The 24,345-nt window shown below is 40.9% G+C and overlaps 1 protein-coding gene across 3 annotated transcripts in view; it reads right to left on the minus strand.

Moving 5' to 3' along the window:
• LOC125889489 (calcium-binding protein 8-like) overlaps positions 1-24,345 on the minus strand; it is a 107,344-nt gene that overhangs the window by 62,632 nt on the left and 20,367 nt on the right. For all 3 annotated transcript variants that reach the window (XM_049577526.1, XM_049577527.1, XM_049577525.1), the window contains exon 3: positions 7,141-7,284. In XM_049577526.1, coding sequence (XP_049433483.1) covers positions 7,141-7,284 — 144 coding nt within the window. The remainder of the gene's footprint in view (positions 1-7,140; positions 7,285-24,345) is intronic.

Genomic DNA, 24,345 nt, shown 5'->3' on the forward strand with positions numbered 1-24,345 from the left:
TCAAAGTGTTCCACTTCTGAAAGGCTCCTGGTGTGGTACAACACAGTGCGGACAGAGCAAAACTGGGTCACAGCTGGGCCTGGTGTAATTGTCCCTCCTGGCTCCCTCACAGATAAGATGGCAGCAAAGATAACAAACAGGGACTAATTCATCTTGTAATCTGCTGTAATTTAGTGGATAATAACATATTGGGTATGGAATCGATTTGCAGATACTACAGTTTAAAATGAGGTTTTCAACAATTATGAATCACCGCAACCCAGAGAGGTCCTTGAGCATACAGTCATACATGTGCACACAAAATATTAGGTTGATTGATCCAGTAGTTTTTGAGATTGGCTGCTGAGATATAACACACGCAATTACACATGACCCAACACATGCTTATGTCTGGTGGAGATAAAACACAAAACAAACAAACAAACAAACAAACAAAAACAGGTAAATTGCTGCTCATGTTGCTCTGTGTCTGCTAGATGTACAGGCATTGTTCTCATAATTCTTAGTTATCTGCCAATTGACCATTTTAAATTCATAATGAAATTTTAAAAAATGACTCGTTTTGTTTAATAATTCTCCAGATGACCTACTATAACATACATATTCCACACAACGTCCAGTGGGCTGGCTGAAGCTCTGGCCTCCTGGCAGTGGAAATAAATGGGTAAAGAAAATAAATTAATAAAACAGTGATTAAAGTACCAGTTATTGGCAGTCATACCACATTTTTCTGCTCTAGGTGATATGATGAAGCTCCCCACATTTGCTTCAACTGATAACTGCACCTGCTTTGTAATTAATGACACTTTTAATTAATATCTTTATCAGTATCTGTTGGTTTAGTGCATCGAAACAAAAAGTTCCAATTAAAACATACAAACGCCCCTGAACATTGGGTGACACTGCTGAATATTTGGGGTTCAACATAAAAGCCCCATTTGCTTTTCCTAACACATCATGGCTGCATGCGTGCCAGCTCTCATTTTGATGCACCTGCAGTTTGTGACACCTTGACTTTATGCACAAAGTCACTGAGTCACTTTCTGTGACTGTTAAAGCCTGAACCAACTGCATTTGACAAGTCTCTTCCTGTATTATGTCACAACCAAGCATCCTGTTTCAGCTTGAAATAGAACAATGAATTATTGAAGAAATACGAAATCCTGCTCCCTTTAGTTACAAACAAGTTAGACAATAGGGAATAAAACTAAATGTTGGTCTCTGTTCTTATTTATTCAATACATGCCTACAGAGATCCAAACATGGAGATTAGAGACAAATTTAGAGAGAGACATGCTGTCAAGGTCATTAACACCAAAAGAAAAAGAACCATCATAATCTTCACTAAAAAACAAAGGCTGGTGGAATGCTATGATCCAGAACAAAGAAGAGAAGTCACACCTCTCCATCAAGGGCATACGTAGCTCAATAACAATCACATAGACAGGCTTGACAGCAGAGACAAGCAGAGTAGATAACCTATCAGTATCTTCTGGAGATCAGCTGGACTTGGCCCCTGGGCTCAGAATCGATGGCTGTGACTGAAGATCCAATCCTCACAGCTGCCCACTTGGCCAAGATACAATCACTGCCGTCCATTCTCATTCATCTGTTAACACCCCTCCTCTCCTCCATGCCCTGTCCCTTTGATTACCAGTTCACTGTTATTGTGTCAACACACATGCATATGAGAAGATCATTTCACAAACTGCTGTGTAAATAACAAAAACGCCCAGATTTTTCACACTTCATATTTGTCATTTTAACTCTATGTTGTAAAGACCTGTTTTTACATCTTCCAATCAGTGTGTGATGGAACTGGTTTTCAACCCCTGTGTTTTCATGTCAATATAAGTGGAAGAACATGAATGAATGGATTAGGACTACATTATTTCCATGAATGTTATAATTAACTTCTTGGTTTAATTAATCATTGAACCTGTCATTATTTAACGTATCTATTGATAACTGTGCAGCCCAAGGGGAGGAAAGTGTCCTATTTGGGGACCTCAGAACTGCATCTCTGCTCTTTGCAGATGATGTAGTTCTGTTCTGCTGCATCACACTGTGACCTCCAGCACTCACTGTGAAAGTCAGTTGCTAAGTTTGAAGAAGTCGGGATGAGAGTCAGTACCTCCAAGTCTGAGGCCATGGTTGTCTGCAGGGAAATGGTGGATTGCCCCTTCTGGGTTGGGAGAGTGTCACTGCCCCACATGAAGGAGTTTTAAGTATCTCAGGGTTTGTTCATGAATGAGGGTAAAATGGAGCGCAAGATGGACAGGCAGTTTAGTGCGGTGTCAGATGTGATGCAGGCATTGCATTAGACCGCTGCGCCAGAAATCAGAGCTTTTGATTTACCGGTCCATCTATGTCCCAACCCTCATCTATGGCCACAAGTTTTGGGTAGTGACTGAAAGGATGAGATTGCAGATACAAGCGGCCAAAATGAGTTTCTATCATAGGGTAGCTGAGCACCGCCTTAGAGATAGGGTAAGGAGTTCAAATATCCAGAGGGAGCTTGAAGTACAGCTGCTGCTCCTTCACTTAAAAAGAGGCCAGTTGAGAAGGTTTTGGGCATCTGATCAGGGTTTTTTCTGGGCATGTCCAACTGGTAGCAGGCTTCAGGGCAGATCCAGAACATGCTGGAAGGATTATAAATCTCATATGGCCTGGGAACACCTCAGGGTTACTAAGGAGGAGTCGGAAAGTGTTGCTGGGAAGAGGGATGCAACCACGACCCAGCCCCAGATAAGCAGATGGAAATTGACAGACGAATGGAGGAATGGATGGATCAATATCTGTAACTGTCATTAAAGCATTTATGTAAGAATGTTTTACTTGATTATAGCATCTTTCAAGATATTCAACAGGTATCATTTTTTGTTTGGGCACTGTGTGTTACTTTAAGCCAATTCTGCTCAGCACCCCCATGTCAGACATGTGTGTAGGGGGATTACAATGTTCATCAGTGGCTGGCACCAGAGTCTCCAAATTGTACAGAAGTAGGCTTTAAGGATTGGTTATAGCTTGCAATAGCCAAAGCCTGCATGTGAGAAGCAATTTGAAGCACTCTCTTTGCCTCCTGCTAGCCATCTGCAGCTGGTTGTATCTCATCTGGTACACACCATGTTAGTTCTGTCACTGTTTATTGCCTATGATGTAAATCAGACTAATTCTTTGCACCTGAAAGCCTCTCTGGACCAGTCAGTGTACAGGCCTCTCTCTTCATCTGTTTGTCTAAACCTGTTGAATCATATCTGAGTGAGCTGTCTTTATCAAACAGAAGGTTCACGCATTAACAAACACAAAGTCACAGCCCTTGCTAAGCAGCCAGTCAATGCTAAGATTCAATAACTCCTAAATGGGGCAAACCCACAGTATTTTGCTAATGACATCAATCAATACAAACAAGGTGACCTGGGTCATTTAATGGGAAAGAGGTTTTTCAGACTAAACTCCAACAAACTCAGATTCAATACACAGACAAAAAGAACAATGGGAACCAAGTGAATAAATAAATAAACAGCATTACACTTCACAGACTTCCTGAGACAAAAGCTGTCGTGACCTTCATCAGCTCCGAAAGTAGCCTCGTCTGCTTCTTCAAGTTGTAGCAGACGATGCAACAAGACCAGGCCCGAAAGCAGCTACTGTCCCCTGAGACTCTGAAGCAGATGAGTCAGAAGAGGAATAAAGGGAGCCTCACATCTTAAACTTTAATATTCAGCCTTGAACATTTATAGTATTTTTCTCTCCACAGTGAAACTGAAAAGCACTTATCAAAGGCTCTGATAGCAGCATGAAGAATTTGATTTTTTTTTTTCCAGTGATCTGACATTTGCATATTGCATTTTCCCATCCCAGCCTTATACAATTTTAAGAGTCTATCCTTTATAAAATGTCAGTCACAGTTAATGCAGACAGCTTTGCACAAACGCTGTCTGGAAGAAGAAGGACTGCTTGTGTTTGTGGTTACTTGCTGTTCAGAGTTCTATTAGAGGACAAAAGGTTAAAGGTCATAGGTGAGGATGGTACTGCAGAAATAAACCGATTCATATCTCACTGTTTTGACAGCAGGAACCATAAATACTGGATGTATTGTTATACCACAGCTTTGTGAGACATTCCTTCACAGATTCAGCTGCTGCACCACATGCATCATAACAGTTATTTTGTCCTAGTTGCACAACCAATAAGAAAACCCACTTTGATCTACAATAACTATCCACATGTCATGTGTGCATACGTTTTGGTAATATCATATTTCTTCATTAAGGTTGTTCTCCCGGCAGGAGTTTCACTTCGGTGCTTTCATGTGTCAGGCAGAAACAGCGAGTGGTAGAGTTTGAAATGAATACACATACAGGCATGCATGACTAAATGTTTTATGCATGACACAGATGAATATATATGTGCATCTGAACATGCAAGAGTGCAAAGAAAAACAGTGTTGTTTACTGTAAATCTTTTTCAAAGCTGCCCATTGTTGAGATGTGTAGCCTGTCCTGTTTCCAATGCTGTGTCTCAAATCAGATGCTTCTATGAGCTACCGCTGTCTGTACTTATGCTATTTTGAGTGCATGAGTGCAATCACACTGCATACTGCATACTGCAATGCACTACGAGTACCTGAAAGTTGCACTCGTAAGTAGGGTTGGGTATCGTTTGGGTTTTTTCCAATACCGGTGCTGAACCGATACTTTTAAAACGGTAACAGTGCTTAAATGGAGCCTCAACCGATACCTCTAAATATGATTTTTTTTTTATGGAGGTTGAAAAGTGGTACAAATGGGCCACCTTTCAGAAGCGTGTGAGTAGTTTGTATAACAGTTTTAAATTATGATAAAAACAATGTTTTTATTTATTTATTGCTGAGGCAAATTAGAAATACCTAGAAATAAATAGGTACAGTATATGAACTCTATTAACAGTTTTAAAATATAATAAAAAACACTTTTTAAATTAACATTACAATAATATTAACTCTATTAAAGTCCAGTCTCTGTAGGCAGCCCAGGCTCCGCAAATTGCAACAAAAACATTTGTGTCCAGGCTGTACCAACCAGCCAGCGCAAGACCAGTGGAAGCAAGCACACATACATGAGCGCGGTGCCCATGTCTCACAATCTCGCGCAAGCGCGCACACGTGAATGCGTTGCCCAGTGAGGCAGTTAGAGCTACAGGCTACAATGAGGCTAAAAACAGAGTTCAGATGATGTTTTTCCAAACACTTTCTATGTCGGGGCTTCAGGACACTTGGATCACTACGGACAAGCAGTATGGAGATATTTTGTGGTTTCAATTATGTGTTTTTGGACGTTTGAATCTGGGGCGCTGTAAGCCTCCATTAGGTGGAGTTTTGTTGCTACCTCCTCTCCCCTTGGATCTCCGCAATTGTTGTGAGGACTCTATAACTTCACCTGAGCCTCCATCATCATGAGGGTGAGTAGATAATGGGTGAATTTTCATGTTGGAATCACTATCCCTTGAACAGGTGTGTAAATCCAGGGTAACTAGCAGCTATCGCTCATTGAGCTCATTCTTGGGGAGGGGGCAGCTATCGCTGTTGTGTTTGATAACATTGTTGAATGTAAACAGAAGTGACGCCTAACGGTGCTCAGCGTGCCTTTAAATAATAATATACACTCAACAAATGAACGAATGAATGAATGAATGATTCTGTTATGTGTAACGTCCAATAGAAGGAGACATAGCATTAACAAAAAAGCACCGAAAGGAGGCACTGTAATGTGCGTTTTGTTTTGGCCCAGTACGTATCAGTTGTATAGGTAAGCACCAACTTTCGGTACCCAACCCTACTCATAAGGGTCAAAAAGTTGAGTGTGGAACGTTACTTACTCTCAATAGTCGCCATGTTGCCTATGTAGCGTAAGGGGCGGGACCATAAATCTTTTTAAACTTGTGAAATGTTGGCCGACTGCCACAGTAAACATATAGCATTGTACACATATCCTTGAGTATTTTTCATTACCACTATACTGCTGTCTGATAGAAACCATCAGTTTGTTTATTGTGTTAACTCTATAATAATGTGGTACCGCAAACTATAACAGAAATGCTAATGATATTTTTGACATGAGATTTATCATCAGGCATTGTCGTTACACGTGTCTTGGCCATAAACTACAAAAATAATGGACATAGCTACCATGACGCCTTGAGTTCAGCATTTCGGCCATCACCATCTTGTTTTTTTAAAGCAAAAGTCTGAGGCCATTAAGGGGCGAGGGCTGGATCTGACTAAGAAGATAAGGAAACTATTGGCAGACAGCCTGTCATTCAAGTGGCCAGCTCTTATATGTAACTTTAAGCCTTAATAAAATGCCAACAGGTGAGTAATATATAAATTGTATTATGAACAGGGAAATGAGCTAGATACATGAACTACTTTTTGTACTGTAAACATGTTTATTTCTGCTGTACCGCTGGGCATTTTAACATGGGTGTCTGTGGGGATTGACTGGTTTCTCGAGCCAGCCTCAAGTGGACATATAAGGAACTGCAATGTTTGGCATTTCCGTGTTGATTTCATTTTTCAGCCCTAGAGGGTGCCGCTTGGTTTTGGCATGAGCTATATGGTCTGTGGCCTTATGGGCTTGTGGGCTGGTGACATAGCCAGTCAGAATCAGCCACAGACAGTCATAGATATAGAAATGTGCTGTGAAAGCATGTTCACTTTTCAGATTAGGCAAAATGTTGGCGAATGACAGCCATTCATCAAATGTTGGCGATAATGATTGCACTTTGATGCGTAGGAGAAGAAAAGCTGTCAAATCTTGTGACCCTCATTTCCGGTAAGTGTACAACAGCAGTGTAAATAGTCTATGCACCGTCTGATCCACTGTCTGTCATTTGGGTTGTCTATATTATCAAACGAATTTGTTAGTCTATTGCATACACACAACATCTATTGCACATCTGTCCATTCTGAGAGAGCAATCCCTCTAAATATGACTTGACCATACACCTCAGGGGATTTACATTTTTATGATGGAGAAAAAGTGCTTTTTAGATCCATGTATATTGTAACACATAAGAGGAGGAACCCAGGAAAATAGCTCAGTATATTTTCACACCTGTGTGTTAGTGTATTTGTGTGTAGCTGTACATGTAACTCACCATCCATGTCTAGTCTCTGCATGATGATGGCCAGCTCAACTTCACTGGGCATGTAGCCCAGAGAGCGCATGGCCATACCCAGCTCCTGTTTGGAAATGAACCCGTTTCCGTCACGATCCAGCACCTTAAACGCCTCCCGGATCTCTGCCAAGACAAACAGGAAATCGACTCAGCATCTATGAACAATGCCCACCCCTCTTGCTTCCAAGTTGCACAAACACAAACACTTATTCATGTCCATTTACAGCACTGTGTATTGGTCTGCCAGACATCCACGTTATTATTTCCTCACACTGTCCTCTGGATTTTTTGGGATTCCTTTCTTTGGCAGTGATACACCTCTCACGATGTTGAATTCATCTTGCATTTAATGAAGTCAGTTGGCATTTCACCCTTCCCCCTCGTTCATCATCATTCGCAAACCTCTCTCTCCCTCCCTCCCTCTCTGTCTTCCTGTCTGACCCAGCTCTGGTCTGCACATTATGCAATTGGTCTCGCACCGCTGCCTCAAGTTAACAAGATCAATTCCACCCATCGATTCATTTTCTCCACCTGCTGTCACAGCCGCTGTCACCTTTGCTCGCTTACGTACATTCACATTCTCCAAAAGGAACCCTTCAGTGCTGTTCCATTATCCTCTTTGTCTTTTGTTTCCTCATTCGTATTTTATAGTATTTTCTTCCATCTTTCATTGAGTCAACTCCAGCATCTATAGCGGCATTCAGAGAGTTAGCAGTTTATAGCAGTGAGGTTTGCTTAGGAGCACTTGTCTGTTGTCAGGGTGAAACCTGTGACCTTCAGGATATTGGGCTTTCCTCCAATCACTAAAAGCTATTCACTGTTGTTAAATATCTCTTCCTCTGATGCTGCTCTATAAATAACCATTCCTTCTCTGTACAGTGAACATGTGTCACAAAATCCCCTCAGTTCTTATTCAGGGTTCACATTTCTGCCCAAAAATATCCATGACTTTTCCAAGCCTTTGAGGTGAATCTTCATGACCATACATTCTCTAAAATGTCTGTGTTTCCATGATAAATACATATCAAAGTCCATGTCTCAATGAAAGATATATATAAGCAAGCATCGTCAGCTCTCAACAAGGAGATATAGTACAATGCAGCCATACCAGTGAAATAACCACGTAATGTCTTTGCAGATATTGTAACAGTGCTATGATGGTATCAAGACATTTTTTATTGTGATATTACAGAGTTTGATATATTGTTACATCCCTAGCAGTAACATTAATTTATGTCTTAAGTGTGGTGTTTTAAAGGAGCAATGTGTGAGATTTAGGGAGATTTAGTGACATCTAGTGGTGAGGATTACTGATTGCATCCAGCTGAAACTCCCCGTTAGAATTACTTCACTGTTCATTGTTCATGAGGTTTTTACCAGAAGCTGAATTATCCTCAGGGGTCTCTTCTTCACAAAAAAAACAACAACAACAACAACAACAACAAAAAAACATAACAACAATTGGACCTGGTGATTTAAACAGGTAAAAACACTCAATAAAGCAGTTTTACACGTAAAAAGTTTTTCTGATGCTGACTGTAGTGGAGGGGCTGCTAACTACAGTGGCCGACGCACATGGCCCCTTTAGAGCCAGTGTTTAGTTTGTCCATTCTGTACAATTGTGGAAACATAGCGGTGCAACATGGCAGACTCTGCGGATGAAGACCAGCTCCATATGCAGATATAAATGACTCATTCTAAGGTAAGTAAACACAACAAGTCCTATTTTTAGGTCATCATTCACAAGAGAAAGAGATTTTTTTTCTAATATATCCCATTAATTTCTACTGGACCTTTAACAACGTAGCATACATGTTGTGCTGCTGAAGCAACATATTACTCAACTGACTCACTCAGCAGAGACAAAAATGCCTCACTTGTACATAGTTGAGTCAGCAGCTGGTTCACTAGCTGCTCAACGTGTGATCATGTCATCAGTGGAAGGAGTCGACGGGCTTCAATGTGCTTTAATAAATGCATATTTCATAAATGTGCCTACAGACAGGAGAGGGTGTATGGCAAGAAAGGAGAGAGAAACTGACAGGCATCTGGTGTTTTTAAATAGAGGTGGAATGTCACTCCTCTGAAGAACACTATGACTGCATGACATGCATGAGCACACTGTTGAGCACTGAATAATTTCAGACTGGAAAGTGGAGTAGATGGTTTAACTCCATCCTTCCCAGGAACCATAGAGGTGGTATGTCTTTTCTTTCAATGGACATACAGAGGACATAAAAGTGTTGGGTCCAACAGCAACAAAAATAAATTTAATTACAACTGATCCAAGATTTTGTTGGGATTCACAGGACCACAGATGGTTTATCATTTGGTAAAATCATCACTGGACAATTTAAAGGCTTTTTCCTCTGCATGCTCTTTGTCTTCAAACAAAGAGGGCTATGCGACACCCATCGCCACAGGAGATCTCACCTCACACCTTGGTGAGACTCAAGTCCCAAAACTTGATTGGACAAGACCTTTTACAGTGACATGTGACTCTGTGATGTCACAGGCATCTATACAAGATCTGCTCCCTTCCACAGAACTTTCTCTTCTTGCCCTGGAGCTTCAACAGCTCACATCTCTCTCCGGCTGGGCCTGGAACCACCCAGAAGCCCAGACTCTGGCTCCATAGCCCCAAACCACTAAAGGGAGGGCGACCGACCACAGACTCTGTTGCAAACACAAGGCCATTGCAACTAGCTTTCCAGCAACAAGGAACTAAGTGAGTTAGCACCCAGCGTCTAACTCTGCAAGGACCCAGAGCGACCAGCTTCCTCGGATCAGAACCTTTGGAACAAAGGACACAACAAAGACTGCAGCAGAAACCACACCTTCCCAGCCTTCTTCTGCCGGCTAACAAAGCAGTACACCACCAAGTGACTCTTCCATCCATTCAAGGATCGGTAATGTAACAACAGGGCATAGCTTATCACAGCTTTACAGGCTAAGCAAGACTGTTCAACTTGTTGTAGGCCTACGTGATTTGATGCTGTTTACTGAGTTATTGTTGTGATAGTTTGCAGTTAGGTCATTGATTAGTTGGCTTCGCCAAAGCTAAGTGTTTAGTTTGCTAATACTGTTCACAAACAGATTCTTGCACACAACTAAACAATCTCTGCACTAATCCAGATTGTTTGCAACACAAGTCACATTTACATAGACTCATTAACAAACAGGCTTTCAACAGAGTTACATCCAAACAGGTATCTCAAAGTTCCCGCTTCTTTTCCTTTGTCTTTGTCCTGACCACACGGTCAGACAAACACCTCCCCCGAAACTGAAGCCAGCCTTGATTCGGCCATTTTGGTAGTTCTCTGTTGTCAGCCATTTTGCTTTGTAGGCCAAATGGCTCCGTGATCACTACACCCACCTTTGTCTTTCTCTTCTTTCTCTCTCTCTCTCTCTCTCTCACACACACACACACACATACATATACACACCAAGCTTGTATATAGTTAGTTAGAATTTGTATGTTTTGGTTTGCTTTGCTAATTTGTGAATAAATATAATTCTTTGGAATCATGCTTGCTGTCTGTTTAATGTTGCACAAGGGTGAATGAATAGTCAACCTCTGCTGCATCAAGAACTCCGAAATCCTTTAGGCGTTACTGTTAATTTTGGTTGTTGTCATTAATTTAATTATTAATCAAACTCCAAATGAATAGTTTAGCGCATTTTATGAGGCTGATATCTTTAACTGGCTATCATTTCTCCCTTTACGGGAATGGTGCCCCACGAGGTGATTTAATGTTAATTAAGTCACATTATTTAACATGATTATTAATTATTAATAATAATTATTAATTATTTCCAATAGCCAATTAAATCCCAACATATCTGATGCCTCCAGGTGAAGCCTAAGGTGTTGACCCCAACATTTATGGTGCCGCCTAGTGAGGTAAATATATGTTGACCCCAACAATTTAAAAAATTCAATGCAACAAAATCTTTAACAGTTGGCGAAATTGTTGTTGTTGTTGTGGTCTCATAGGTGCATAAAAACAACAATGAGACAGACAATACCACAGCATTATGTTAAAATGGAAAAATGGAAAAAGTGGAAATGTATTACTATTGAATGTTTTTGTTGCCAGTGTACAGACACGCTCTTAAAGCATTTTCTGACTGCCTGAACCGAGAAATTGCCAAACTGAACTGAAAACGTCATTAAGAAATGACCTCATCAATCATCTCATTATCTGCTGCACTGCTGCCAGTCTGAACCAGTCTGCTGGCAAATGATTTGGAACAACAAAACCTAAATGAAGCGTTAATTATGAATTGTCTCATAAAAAATGGAGAACAGTGTTTTGACTGTGTTGAGCACCTATAGTAGATAATAAAGGGTCACAGTCTGCGACCTGCATCAAAACAGCATGTCACTGTTTCCCCGAGCAGCTGCTCCTGAGTAAATAAAGCACCATCATCATTTGTAACAACACAAACTCTTGTTTTAGAGATAATATTTTCTGGGATGCACACACAGAGACGCTAACAAACACACATGAAAGGTATACCAATTATTTCCCTGCTATGAAATGAGTATCTCATGAATAAATCTCTCAGTGACTCAGGCCTGCGTTGAGTACCTTCCTGTGTCTGGAGTGTGTTGGAAGAGAATAGCAACATGGAGACTAGGTTTATATATCAAAATGACTCAGTCCATTTCATGCACAAATGCTCCCATCCATCAAGACTTATGACACACAGGGAATATTGAGCTGCTTTCCAACTCAAAATCTGACATTTGGAACAGCAATATTTCTACCAGAAGAACAGAAGTAACAAAAGACGTCACAGCAAACTCAAATTTAGACGCTGCAGAATCCAAAAGTGGCCACGCTGGTTAATTTTGTATGCAAATTTTGTCTCGCAGTGTTAAATGTTTATGAGGGCATGTGTTTAATTTGAGTGTGTCCACGGCTATGTATGCTTGAATGGCTGGTGCCTGTTGATTATGTAATCTGCTCACTGCCACATTCTACTTGACCTTTCAGATACAGCAGTGATGCTTGGCGTCAACAAAGACACAGCTGGCACATTTCCTACAACAGTGACTTTAGTAACACAACTGTAACACAAGTGCGAGGAAAAATGAAAACATGATCACATGACAGATGCCCAGCTCTCAAAGGTGCACTCAGCTATACCAAATAGAATCTTCTCTGCATATGGAATCACAAGAGTAATTAGGTCTTCACCAATACGCTAAAGAATGAATCAAAAAATTGTTTTAGCTTTAGTTTAGTTTATTATTTAAGAACCTCATACAGGATTAGGCTGTTAAAAAGAACTGGAAAAAAATGAGACTTGTAAAGGATTATTTTTTGCAGTTACATTAGGAGTTGTCAGTTTTGGTTAATTTTGCTTTCAATAACCTGACACCCATTATCTTGTAACTAACCGGTTAATTTTTAAGGGAAAAAAAAAGCAAAATGAGGTGAAATACAAGAGGCTTTTCCTTTTGGCCCAGTGCTCCATTAACTCAATGAGCTTTATCATCACATTTCAAAGCACTAACCAATTAGAGGTGGGGATATTTTATTGTTTTGTGATGTAAATGTCTTGCCTTTATTTCATTTTCTTTTTCTGAACACGTTGAAACATATTGCCCACTGCCCACCCACCAGTCTATACCTAGACAGCTAACGTAAGCCTTGGCCACTCTGCACTGCACACTATCTGGTTCGGGAGGGGCTACTGTAGCTCGTGGCACTTCTCATTCAGTGATTATTGCTGGTAACTTCCCCTGCATTCAGGTGATGTCAGAAAGATCAGACTGGGAACTCGAAAAAATTCACATGAATGCCCCCTCAAGTTGGAACAACAAGCTGCTGAGTTTACGTCATACATGTAGAAACATTGTGGACAAAAGTGAATGTTTGATCGATGGTAATAAACTTTATTAGTTGACATGTCAATGTTTGGCTCACATGTACTTTGTAACATGGTATTAGCTTGTAACCCTTAGTTGCTGTCCAGGTAGATTGACCAAGATGAGTTAGATAAGTTATAATTAGCATTATTCAGGTTTAGCAATATTTTAGTGATTTTAGGGAATGTACTACTTTATAATCATTTTGCTTCAAACTGTTAAACGTGTTGTTAAAATGCTCTGAGCAGTAAAATTCAACACTTTGTAGCATCCATGTTGTTTCCACATTACAATTTAACGCTAAATACGCTAAAGCCGGAGGAAACACTTCCCCAACTCGGGAAATGCGACCATCCGAGGAGCATGTGAATGCAGCATTTATCCTGCTGGCAGGATCTCACTGTTGTGGAAACCCTGCGGCCATCCTCTGGTCTTCCTCTGGCAAATAAATGGCTTCATTTTGAGCCATGATACCCCTTTAGCAATGTCACCTATGTTAGCACCACTAACAGTGCTGACACTGCTAACAGTGCTAACAGAACTCACAGTGCTTACATAGTTAACAATGCTAAAGGAAGTTTGCGGCTCCAAACAGAGCTGTTTACTCACCTGAGCAACCTCGGGGCAGACCCGAGGGTGGGCACAATGTCTCCATAGCAACACTGATGGGCTGGGATGGTGTTACTAGTGGTAACTGCTAAAAGAAGCAACATTGACCAACAGACTGACACGTGTAAACAGTCAAAAATATTCTTAGCATTATATTCTTATTATTATATGTGGACATTTCTTGCTATTTATTTGTTTGGGGATTTTTGGGATGTATATGTACACACAGAATTGATAGTGACTTTTTTTTAATTTTGATTTCTAGTTTGTGTCAGATCTGAAAACAAGTTTGTTCTGTATTTGGCTCCTAGTACCACTTCTATCAATGACTTTAGGTGTTGTAATGTCTCAGGGGGATTTAAGATAGGGGAATACATGGCCGCCAGCACCCTGGATAGCTCCCCACACTCTTAAGACAAGTTGATTATTGAAAGTCAGTGTGATCCTGTCAGTGTCCTGCAGGCGGTCAGCATATACAGTACACCTGGCGGCTTCACTCCCAGAACCAGTCCTGTAGGTACCGAAGCTTGTTAAATGTGTATATGAGTCTATGAAGCATAAGCACAGAATCTGCCAAGTGGGAACTGCTGTTTATTTGCCCATGGAGCGGAAACAAGCTGCCTAATGCTGATGCCCGTCAGCCTTCCTGCTCCTTCTCCTTCTCTCCTTCAAGAAAAGCTCACCGCTGGTGGGCTGAGCAGACACAAACCTCCCCGCAGGCTTACAGCCGTCTCGTCCAGCTCAGCAGGCTCAATGAAAGAAGAGTCTGCATGCCGACTAGGAAATTTACTTCAGCTGCCCTTTCACTAAACCTTTAATAAAATAGCTGTTTTATTTTTTTGCTGTAAGCCCGACTCTATGACTTCTTTATCAAGAAGTCTGCCTGAAATTCACCCTGGACTACCACTGTGGATACAGATTCAGCTCAACATGTGGTGGAGTGTGTAGATTCTACTTGAGTGACTTAAATATGATGCTGACTGCTGCAGTCTGCTGTTAGAGCCAGACTGGAGCTCCCACTATTCTTGTATATAACAAGTATAACTAATAAAGTGTGTTCAGCAGAGTGCAGATCTCCACCAGGTGGCCACCCGAGCTATTCGTGGCCACTTTTGTCAATTTTTGTCATTTAAACGGATACTCTGCAGTGTATCGGAGAAGCCCCTAAGAAGTTAATAAAACTACACGCCTCATCTATTTTTGACATAGCAGCAGCGTATTGCAAAGAGCAAACTGATTTCTCCTGCTAAGAGACACTGAATGTGAAATATAGATACAATATTATTATGAGGATTAATGTTTTTTTTTTCATAACTAAACTACAGCAACAACTCATTGATCCATGTTGTTCATAACTTGACTTTTAACAGTATTAACTTTGTCTATCAACTACAGCACAACAAATAAGGAAATGACAACAATAAACACAATAAAACCAATAAAAAGGAGAATTTAACTACATAGGCTACTTACTTACTTATGGTAGAAGGATATCATGGAAAAATGACCAAATAAACAAAACTGCAGCTGCATCCGGTGGAATTATCGCTCTTAGCTCCCTTAAGATGGCAGCAAACATTACAAAACTGGTGATTTATTCATCTTGTTCCATGCAAAACTTTAGTGGATCAAACACATCATGTATGGAATTAATCTGCAGATGCTCTGGTTCAAAACAAGACAAAACTTTTCTATAGATGTCAGTTTTTGAGCCGGGGGAAGGCCAAAATGTGTCCTGCAACAGATGGCAAGGTTTGTTGTTTTCAGCTGATCCAGTTTCGGGTAAACTTGCACCCTCCATTGGCCGGCTAAGAGGAGTAAGGAGTCAGCCAGCAGTCATTGACAGTATAGAACAATCAATAAATGAGGTTTTTCAACATTAATGAATCACTGCAACCACAATTCTTGAGCAAACTCAGAAATGTGCCCACAAAATATTAGGCTGCTTGGTCCAGTAGTTTACAAGATTAGCTTTGGACAGACAGATACACAAACACAACCAAATGCATGATCCCAGTACAATGTGTACTGGTGTTAAGTACAATCCTCACTCAGCAACAGCATGACTAAGAAAGCACAATATATATGAGGAAGAGTGCCCACTACAGGATATAACAAAACTGAACAAAGAGGAATTACAGTAGATGTTACTTCACTGCCCTTAAATTACTGTAGGTCATGAAATGTGGCATTACAGTAAGTCTTTGTACAAACGGCTTAGATTGTTCTTTGAGGATACAAGTCTGGTCTATGATGTAGAGTTTCTGCTGCAAGAATCTAAGAAGGGACCAAAAAGCACACAGGGAATAAACGGGATTGTTGAAACCTGCATTTAGTCAGGAGCAGGCTATTGTCCTGCACACCCTGCCTGGACCATACTGTCACTCAATTTGCATAAACTTGTTAATGAAAAAGACTATAACTGTTAAATTAACAATTGAGCCGCAACAAATGATGTGCAAATTGCTCTCAGAGGGTACAAGGACATGCTCATGCCATGAAGCAAGGGCAGTGCATCTCTGGAACAAAGCTAAAATGTGGCCGTGTAGCATGGCATCACCCATGTTCCACATTAAGATAAACAAATGGCAGCTGTGACCATAGAGATAAAATCATAAATTTGAGTCATGACTTCCAGAGGGAATGGGAAAGTGTTAATGAAGTTACACTAGATTAACCAAAATAAGCATTTGGACGTAAATGCTCAAACTAAATCTACAAAACCAGTCTGCAGTTAAGTGCCTCTGCAGCCAGACTCGGCAGGAAGTACGTTCATGTCATGGTCACAAATACTGACTGAAATCTCTTAGATCAATGGAATATCATGTGAAATCTGTTTCAACAAATACCAACTCTACATCAAGTTTAAATTCAAATATCCTGCACTGGTGTAAATTGTTAGTGAAGCAACGGATTTGTCAAAAAGCTCACATTACAAAGTCGCAAAGTGGAAGGTAATTTACTTACCTAATTTACAGCTGCTGTCTTTGTCCCAAAATATAAAGTTACTAAAATGATATATTGTTAGGGCTGGCTCAGGCTTGACTTGGACCAGCCCCTAGTTAGGCTGACATAGGCCTAGTCTGCCGGAGGACCCCATATAATACACCAAGCACCTTCTCTTCTTCCCTCTCTCTCTCTCTCTCTCTCTCTCTCTCCTTTGCTGACACTCATGTCCTGTTAGTGCATCTCGCTAACTCAGCTCTACTGGATGTCACTAACTCGGCTTCTTCTCCGGAGCCTTTGTGCTCCACTGTCTCGCAGGTTAACTCATATTGCAGCGGTGCCTGGACAGCGTGACGTGTGTGGTTGTGCTGCTGCCGTGGTCCTGCCAGATGCCTCCTACTGCTGCTGCTGTTATTATTAGTCATACTTCTACTGTTATTATACACATATGATTATTGTCACAGACATATACTATCAGATATTAATATATACCTACCTTATTATTGTAATATTATCACTTAAATTAATGTTGTTGTAAGCTGTCTGTCCTGCATCTCTTTCGGTGTCTCTCTGTCTCTGTCTCTCTTTATGTCTCATTTTGCCATTCGGATTACTGTTAATTTATCATTTTGATCTGTTCTGTTTGTCATCTATTGCATGTCTGTCCATCCTGGAAGAGGGATCCCTCCTCAGTTGCTCTTCCTGAGGTTTCTACCATTTTTTTCCCCGTTAAAGGGTTTTTTTCTGGGGGAGTTTTTCCTTATCCGCTGTGAGGGTCTTAAGGACAGAGGGATGTTGTATACTGTAAAGCCCTGTGAGGCAAACTGTTATTTGTGATATTGGGCTTTATAAATAAAATTGACTGATTGATTGATTGATTGATTGATTGATTGATTGATTGATGGACAGATAAAAAAAAAGAACACTGACCTCCATGCTGTTTTACTGTTTACTGGCCTGTCTGTAACATTGAATGTGACACACCAGTTAAAAAAAAATTAAATTAACAGGAAGGCTGTTTATGGTTTAGACGTCTCTTAGTTTTCTTTGATATGTAGCCAAGAACTTTTTGCAGGTGATGTATAATAGTATATCAGTTATTATCAATATCATTTTAATTAATTGATGTAGCTATTAGAACTATCATAATTATTTTCCCCTTTTCTATTATTTTATTACCAAAGTGTGTTTCCTTTAGTGTATAATCACCTGAAAATAAGAATCATTGTGTTTTTGTTACCTTAGAATGAGTTGTTTACATGTACATAGTGAGCAGGACCGCGTTTACAGAGTCCCCATGTTGCATGGCCATGTCTCTACAGTAGCCCAGAATTGACTCTGGCTCTGAAGGGACTATTTGCATTTTTGTGACAACCTCTGTAGCAGAGTCCTGCACTGGGTCGGGTTGGGTACCCGCAAAAACAGCTGATTTGCGGGTGGTTTTTAAAAAAGCATTTTTTCCTGGGTTCAGATCTGGGTGGAAAAAATAACATGCGGGTCAGATCGCGGGTTTTAGAAAAACACATCAGTCATTAGTTCGATAAACTACAGATAACTATCTTGGTCATTATTTACTCTCTGAGGATCGCCTCCGCTATTTCGCGACGGTCATTGGTTCAGCTGTTTACACGCGTTTCACCATCTACTAACACAATTTGTGATTGGACGACAGAATCAACATGACTGCCACCGTCTAACAAGCGCCGCTTCCAAAATGGTAAATGATTATTTAGGTATTTGAGAAATAAGTGGATAAAACGTACAACTATCACTTTATAATGTTTCTGAAGTGTTTCCCTGATGGATTACTTCTCTCCTCGATGGATTCTAAAAACATGTGACAGCTCGTAACTGTTGAATGTCGCTCTGGACAGAAAGTAAGTCTATTATTACACATGTAAAGTTCCTTTACATAGATTAAAAGTTTAAAAGCATTAAACGTAACAAACGAGTGCTTTTACACTCGTATGGGAGAAGAACACAGAGGGTTGAAGATGGAGCTGAAGTCAGGTTTTTATTGTGAGAGCTGCTTCATTCAGGTCGTTGTTTACTTACTGGCATCTTAACTGTGGCAATATGCTGTTCAATATTCAGCCAATATGACTCAAAATGATTACTTTAAATCTGGGTTGGGCTGCGGGTCGTGTTTGAACGGGTCGGACTGGGTTGCTGTACTAATTGGCCTGATGCGCGGGTTTGCGGTTCGGGTGCAGGTTTGTACGTCGCCGGGTCGGGTCGGGTCGGATCTTGAAAACTGGACCCGTGCAGGACTCTGCTCTGTAGTTAGCAGCTCCTCCGCAATGTGCCAAACAGCGTGGGAAAAACACAGATTTTTTAACATGAAATTGCTTCATTCAGTGTTTTTACCAGTTTTAATCACTAGGTCCATTTGTTTAGAAAAGGGAGACATCCCTGAAGATAATTTGGCTTCCAGTATATATGATCACTGAAGAAATCCTAACCAGGAGAAGTTTCAGGTGGTAGCAATCTGTAATCCCCACTACCAGACACCATGAAATCCTTAACACTGCTCCTTTAGAACACTTACGAAGTTGCCCATCTTTGCTCTACAGTTGCTGGTAAACAACCGCCTGCTGCAAATTAACTCTACACCCAGCTACCTCCTACCTCCGTGACTGAATGAATCTTCAGATATTATCCATACAGTAACAAAAACTTGAGGGCCAGTTTGTCTCTTTATGAATCCCTAAAGGCAACAGCTTCTCCTGAGATATTAGACATTTACAAAAACACACCATCTGACTGATTCCATACGCCCAGTCGTGTCACAGCTCACCCCACTGCTGCAAGCTTTTAAATGGCGCTGAACAAATACAGTAAATAGCCTCTTTAAATACTGTGAGGCAGAAGTGTTGAATGTGCAGAATTTGGAGGCTGTGAGCTACAGCAGGGGAAAGGAGTCGGAGCGAGACGTAAGGAGTTTCTAATGAGTCTGGAATACACAACACAGGTAAGAATGTTTCTCATGGTGTCTGATGAAAGCCTTGTATGTCCAGATTGTTTGCACATTATTTTTGATTTTATAAGTCTAATTGGAAATTGTTTTATGTTTTTGATTGTGTATCCAAAGGATTCAAAAAAAATATCAGAATATGATTACATATATGAGGATGTCAGTGTTCCAGGTATGTAAGAATTATGGATATCAGTTTTGATTAATTTTGATTTCAGTAGTCTGGCACCCATTATGCGGTAACTAACCTGTTAATTTTTGAGAGAAAGGCATGATGTAAAATAAAAGGGGCCTTTCATTTTGGTCTGGCACTCTGTTGACTCAGTGAACTTTGGCGCTGCATTTCAAAGTGCTATCCATTTAGAGATGGTGACATTTCAATGTTTTGTGTTGTATATGTCTTGCCTTAACCTTAACTATATATTGGTTTTGCTGACATTAGGCTAGCCGAGTTAAGAGGCACAGTGCCCATTGCTCAGACTCCAGGTTCATTGTTTAGCTAACGTTAGCCTTGACCACTCTGCGCTGCACCTGGGTCGGGAAGAAGCTAGCTAGTGGGTGGGTCGGATGGGAGCTACCTAGCAGCGCTGCCCATACAGCGATTACCCCTGGCACTGCTGCGGAAACATGGTGGCCATCCTCTTGTCTTCCCCCAGGACACCCTGGTGAGTAAGCGCAACTCCTTTAGCATTAACTATTTCAGCACCACCAGTCATGCTGACACTGCTAACAAAGTTAACTCCTAAAAGGAGTTTGCAACTCAAAATAGAGCCACTTACTCATCGGGATGATCTGGGGGGAGTCCGAAAGGTCAGGAAAAATGCTTCACAGCAACGCTGTTGGCTCAGAACTGTGTTACTAGTGATAATCGCAGAACAAGTGGTGTCGCTAGCTAGCTCCATCTAGACCAGGGCGGAGCACGATGAGTAGCAAAGTTATCATACAGACAAACGTGCATAAATATACTCTTGTTGGTCGAATATATTATTTGCAGTTAACTGATTAACCTTATAATAAGAACAATCTGAGACTTAGGATGTCAGAAAATGTTCTGATGGTGTGAAATGGTTATTTTTATTTTCTTATTTCAATTTCAAATGAATTTGTTTTCGGTTCCAGTGTTACAACTGCCATACTTAGGACTCAAACTGGAAGCACACTGATGCCATGGACTCAGTACAGTGTGAGTCCCTTTCTTTAGCCTATTTGGCATCAGTTAAGTAGCAATGTGTTTGCACTCCGGCTGATTAAAACTTTGAAAAAAAAAAGATAAAAAAGATCTTATGAGGACGATCTTCAAGTCAATTCACAACCATTTAATCCTCAATGGACATCACTGAGGAGAGAAATATGTGGTGATCCCAGCAGAGCGTGGGTGTGTGACATCTGTGCACTGTGGTCTGACTGATTTATGACACTGAGAAAATGGGTGTGATTTTTCATGGATTAAGTGCCTTGCTGACAAGCACTTCAATAACTGTTAAGGCATGAATGACTAATTTCTCCCACTCAGATCTGGGATAACTACAGAGAATCTAAACATTCAAACTGCTGCTGACCTTCTAGCAGCAAGCCCACTGCGATACCACCACTCATCCAACACATAGTGTGTAGTAAATACTCATACAGTAATTATAGTGTTGACAGGCTACAGTTTGTCACTTTCAGTGTTTAGTTGACCTCATGAGGACTCTAACCATAAGCAGCTACTTACTCACAAAACGATATGAAACAAGAAGGAGAAATTCATATGCTGCAAATATCTCCATGCATATTAAAACTCGACCCTGACAGACTATCTGGCTATTACCGTGTGCTGTGCAGCCAATTTTCCAGGCGGCAGCTTAATGTTGCATCAATGGATTAATATTTTGGAGGTCTGGGGGAGTCTAGTTTGTTTGCTGCCTGTGAGACTGCCACTGCTGACTCTGGCAGACTGTAATTGATCAGGTTTGTGTTCTACAGACACAGGTGATTACTCCCAGACAGACTCGAAAACAATGGGTTCAAAAACAAAGAATCAGCAACAGCACAGACTTGAAGTCAGAAGCCAGCAGACCGCGAATGCTCCCGGTGAGATAAACTATGTAGAGAGAATAATGCATCATTGTGCTTTGTTGGCTCAGATGAGGATGCTGCTGCTGGTTTTGGAGCATTGTATCTTCTTTAAAAATGTTACGGACTATAAAACTGACTAGGGCGACTGGGAAATCAGCACATGTCCTTTAAAACAAAGCCTGTCACCAGTTTATCTGCTTGTTGCCCTCCTGTATGCCACATCATTTGTGGATCTGTTAAGTAACTGGAAATATTTTCTGAAAAACGAAGCTCCATATGGGTTTGGGATTCCGCAGTGTGTACAGGCTTGTTGCCCAAAATAGTCATTTTTACGCAGTGGCTCCCACAGTGTGACCGTCTGATCTGCCTTAAAGTCATGTGACAGGCTGAGCTTCTCCTGTTGTCCTCTGGTTCCTAACCTTTGTTTACATTTTATCATTACACACTGTAAAGTCAACTAAATCCTCAACATCTATGCAGCCAGTGTTGTTGTTTTTTTTTATTTTCTCTCGCTTCTCTTAGTTCTGGTTCTACATTCCCCTCAAGCCGCCATGAAGCGTAACTAAACATGAAGCTGCAGTGAGTTTATATAATTTGTATGCAGCACTATATTTCAGGTGCAAGTATTTTACTCTAACTTTGTTTTTGTCCTTGCACTTCTGAGCTTATTTGAAGATAAATTAATTAAAAATTAAAGCAGACTGAAGCTGGCTTTGACTGCTGCTGAAACAAAGCACATGCACAGTTTTTGTTATTTAAATATTTCTAAAAATACACATTGACATGAATCCAACATATTGCTAGCACAGACACAAATCGGCCTATTCATAAGAAAGAAAAAAAAACAACATTTAATTTACAGTGTTCAGTATTGATGATTTGCAATCATGTGAGCTAACTGAGGATAAATCACTGTGGGTCACCAATCCACAATGGCAAGATAACTAGAAGCTAACCGATAGGTACTATAAAACCACATTGGCCAGATAGCTGTATTTTTACTCCAACAATACAAACATTCTTGTGAACCACAAAGGATAGTTTTGTAACTTTTCAAGCATGAGAATCTGACACACTGACCACCTCAGAAACTACCGGTGAAATACAGAGGGTGAGGCTAACACATCTAGCCATGCTACAACTGCTGCTGACTTAGCAGCTACGAGTGAGCACAAACCAAGTGGCAACCTCCAGGGCTGAAAAATGAAGCCAACCTACAAGTGCAGAAAAGTGCAATTTCTTAAATGGCCATTTGAGGCTGGCTCCAGAAGTGAGTCAATCCCCACAGATCTCTCTGTTAAAATGCACAACTTTACAGCAGAAATAAACATGTTTACATCCTCGTACAAAAAAACAATTTGGAGCTCAATGGCTTATTTCCCCGTTCATGACAGCTGCACAGGGGGTGAATTTTTGTATAACTCTAGGCTGACCAAACATCCTCTTTTGCCCGGACATGTCCACTTTTCAGGTCCTGTCCGGGGCGTCCGGGGGGTGTTTATAAATTGATGATAATGTCCAGTTTTCCTTGTGTGTGTGTGTGTGTGTGTGTGTGTGTGTGTGTGTGTGTGTGTGTGTGTGTGTTAGAGTGCGGCACGGGCTGCATATTTATGTCCAAACCCAAACCCAGCCCGACATTATTTAATGACTAAAGCACTGAGTTTGTGTCACACAGTTGTTACAGTTACAGGCTATTTAACAGGCTGCGCGTGCACCGTGGGAACTCCGCTGAGAGGGAGACCTCTGTGTTTGGGCGGGCGGTGGGAGGTCCGAGGCTTCCAGCGAGGGGAGAGGGAGAAATATAACAAAATAAGATAAAATAGGAAAAACCTGTCTCCCTCTTTTATTTTATTTTCATCGTTTAATCAAGGCGGACTTCCAGCGAGGGGAGAGGTAGAAACAAACAGCCAATGTGTGTCTGTGTGTGTTATGTTCAGGTGTTGTCACGTAAATAACAGTGCCCAAGCAATAAACAGGACAGACAATAGGATTTTATTTATTTTTACACTATATTTTCACTGAAAGCTGACCGAATCTGACCCAAGCCCGAATACAATTTATACATTTTTGACCAAACCAGGCCCGACCCGTCGGGTACTGTCGGGCTCGGATCGCCACACTCTAGTGTGTGTATGGGTCCCCTATCTATAGGGGCCTATCTGAATTTCTGTCTTTGAGAGATATTATTTTGTAATATAACTGAATTTTCTATCCATACATATAAACTTTCAATATATTAAAATTATAAGGCATCTTTGAGTAAGCTGCAAGTATCATTTAAGTAGGCTATGTCGTGGCCAGGCCGAGTGTCCTCTTTCTTGGAAATCAAAATATGGTCACCCTATATAACTCACTCGTTTAAATCTTGTTAAGGCCAAAAGTTTTGCATTATTACAGTAAGAGCGGGCCACTTTGAGTGACAGGCTTTCTGTGAGGCATTACCACAGTCTGAGTCAGATCCACCCCTCGCTCCTCCACAGCTTCACCCTCTCATTTAAATTTGGTCATTTCTGGCTCCAAAAGAACAAGATGGCGATGGCCAAAATGCCAAACTTGAAGCTTCAAAATGGCAGTCCACAGACCAATGGGTTCCATCATGGTAGTTATATTCATGATTTGTAAAGTCCTGAACACCAGGATCAGACATCTCACTGACGTTTCCATCCACAAATACAGTTAAGGATTCACTGTGCCTTCCACATGTATGCCTAACATT

This window comes from Epinephelus fuscoguttatus, linkage group LG5, assembly GCF_011397635.1.
Source record: "Epinephelus fuscoguttatus linkage group LG5, E.fuscoguttatus.final_Chr_v1".
In the NCBI taxonomy this organism is placed as follows: domain Eukaryota; kingdom Metazoa; phylum Chordata; class Actinopteri; order Perciformes; family Serranidae; genus Epinephelus; species Epinephelus fuscoguttatus.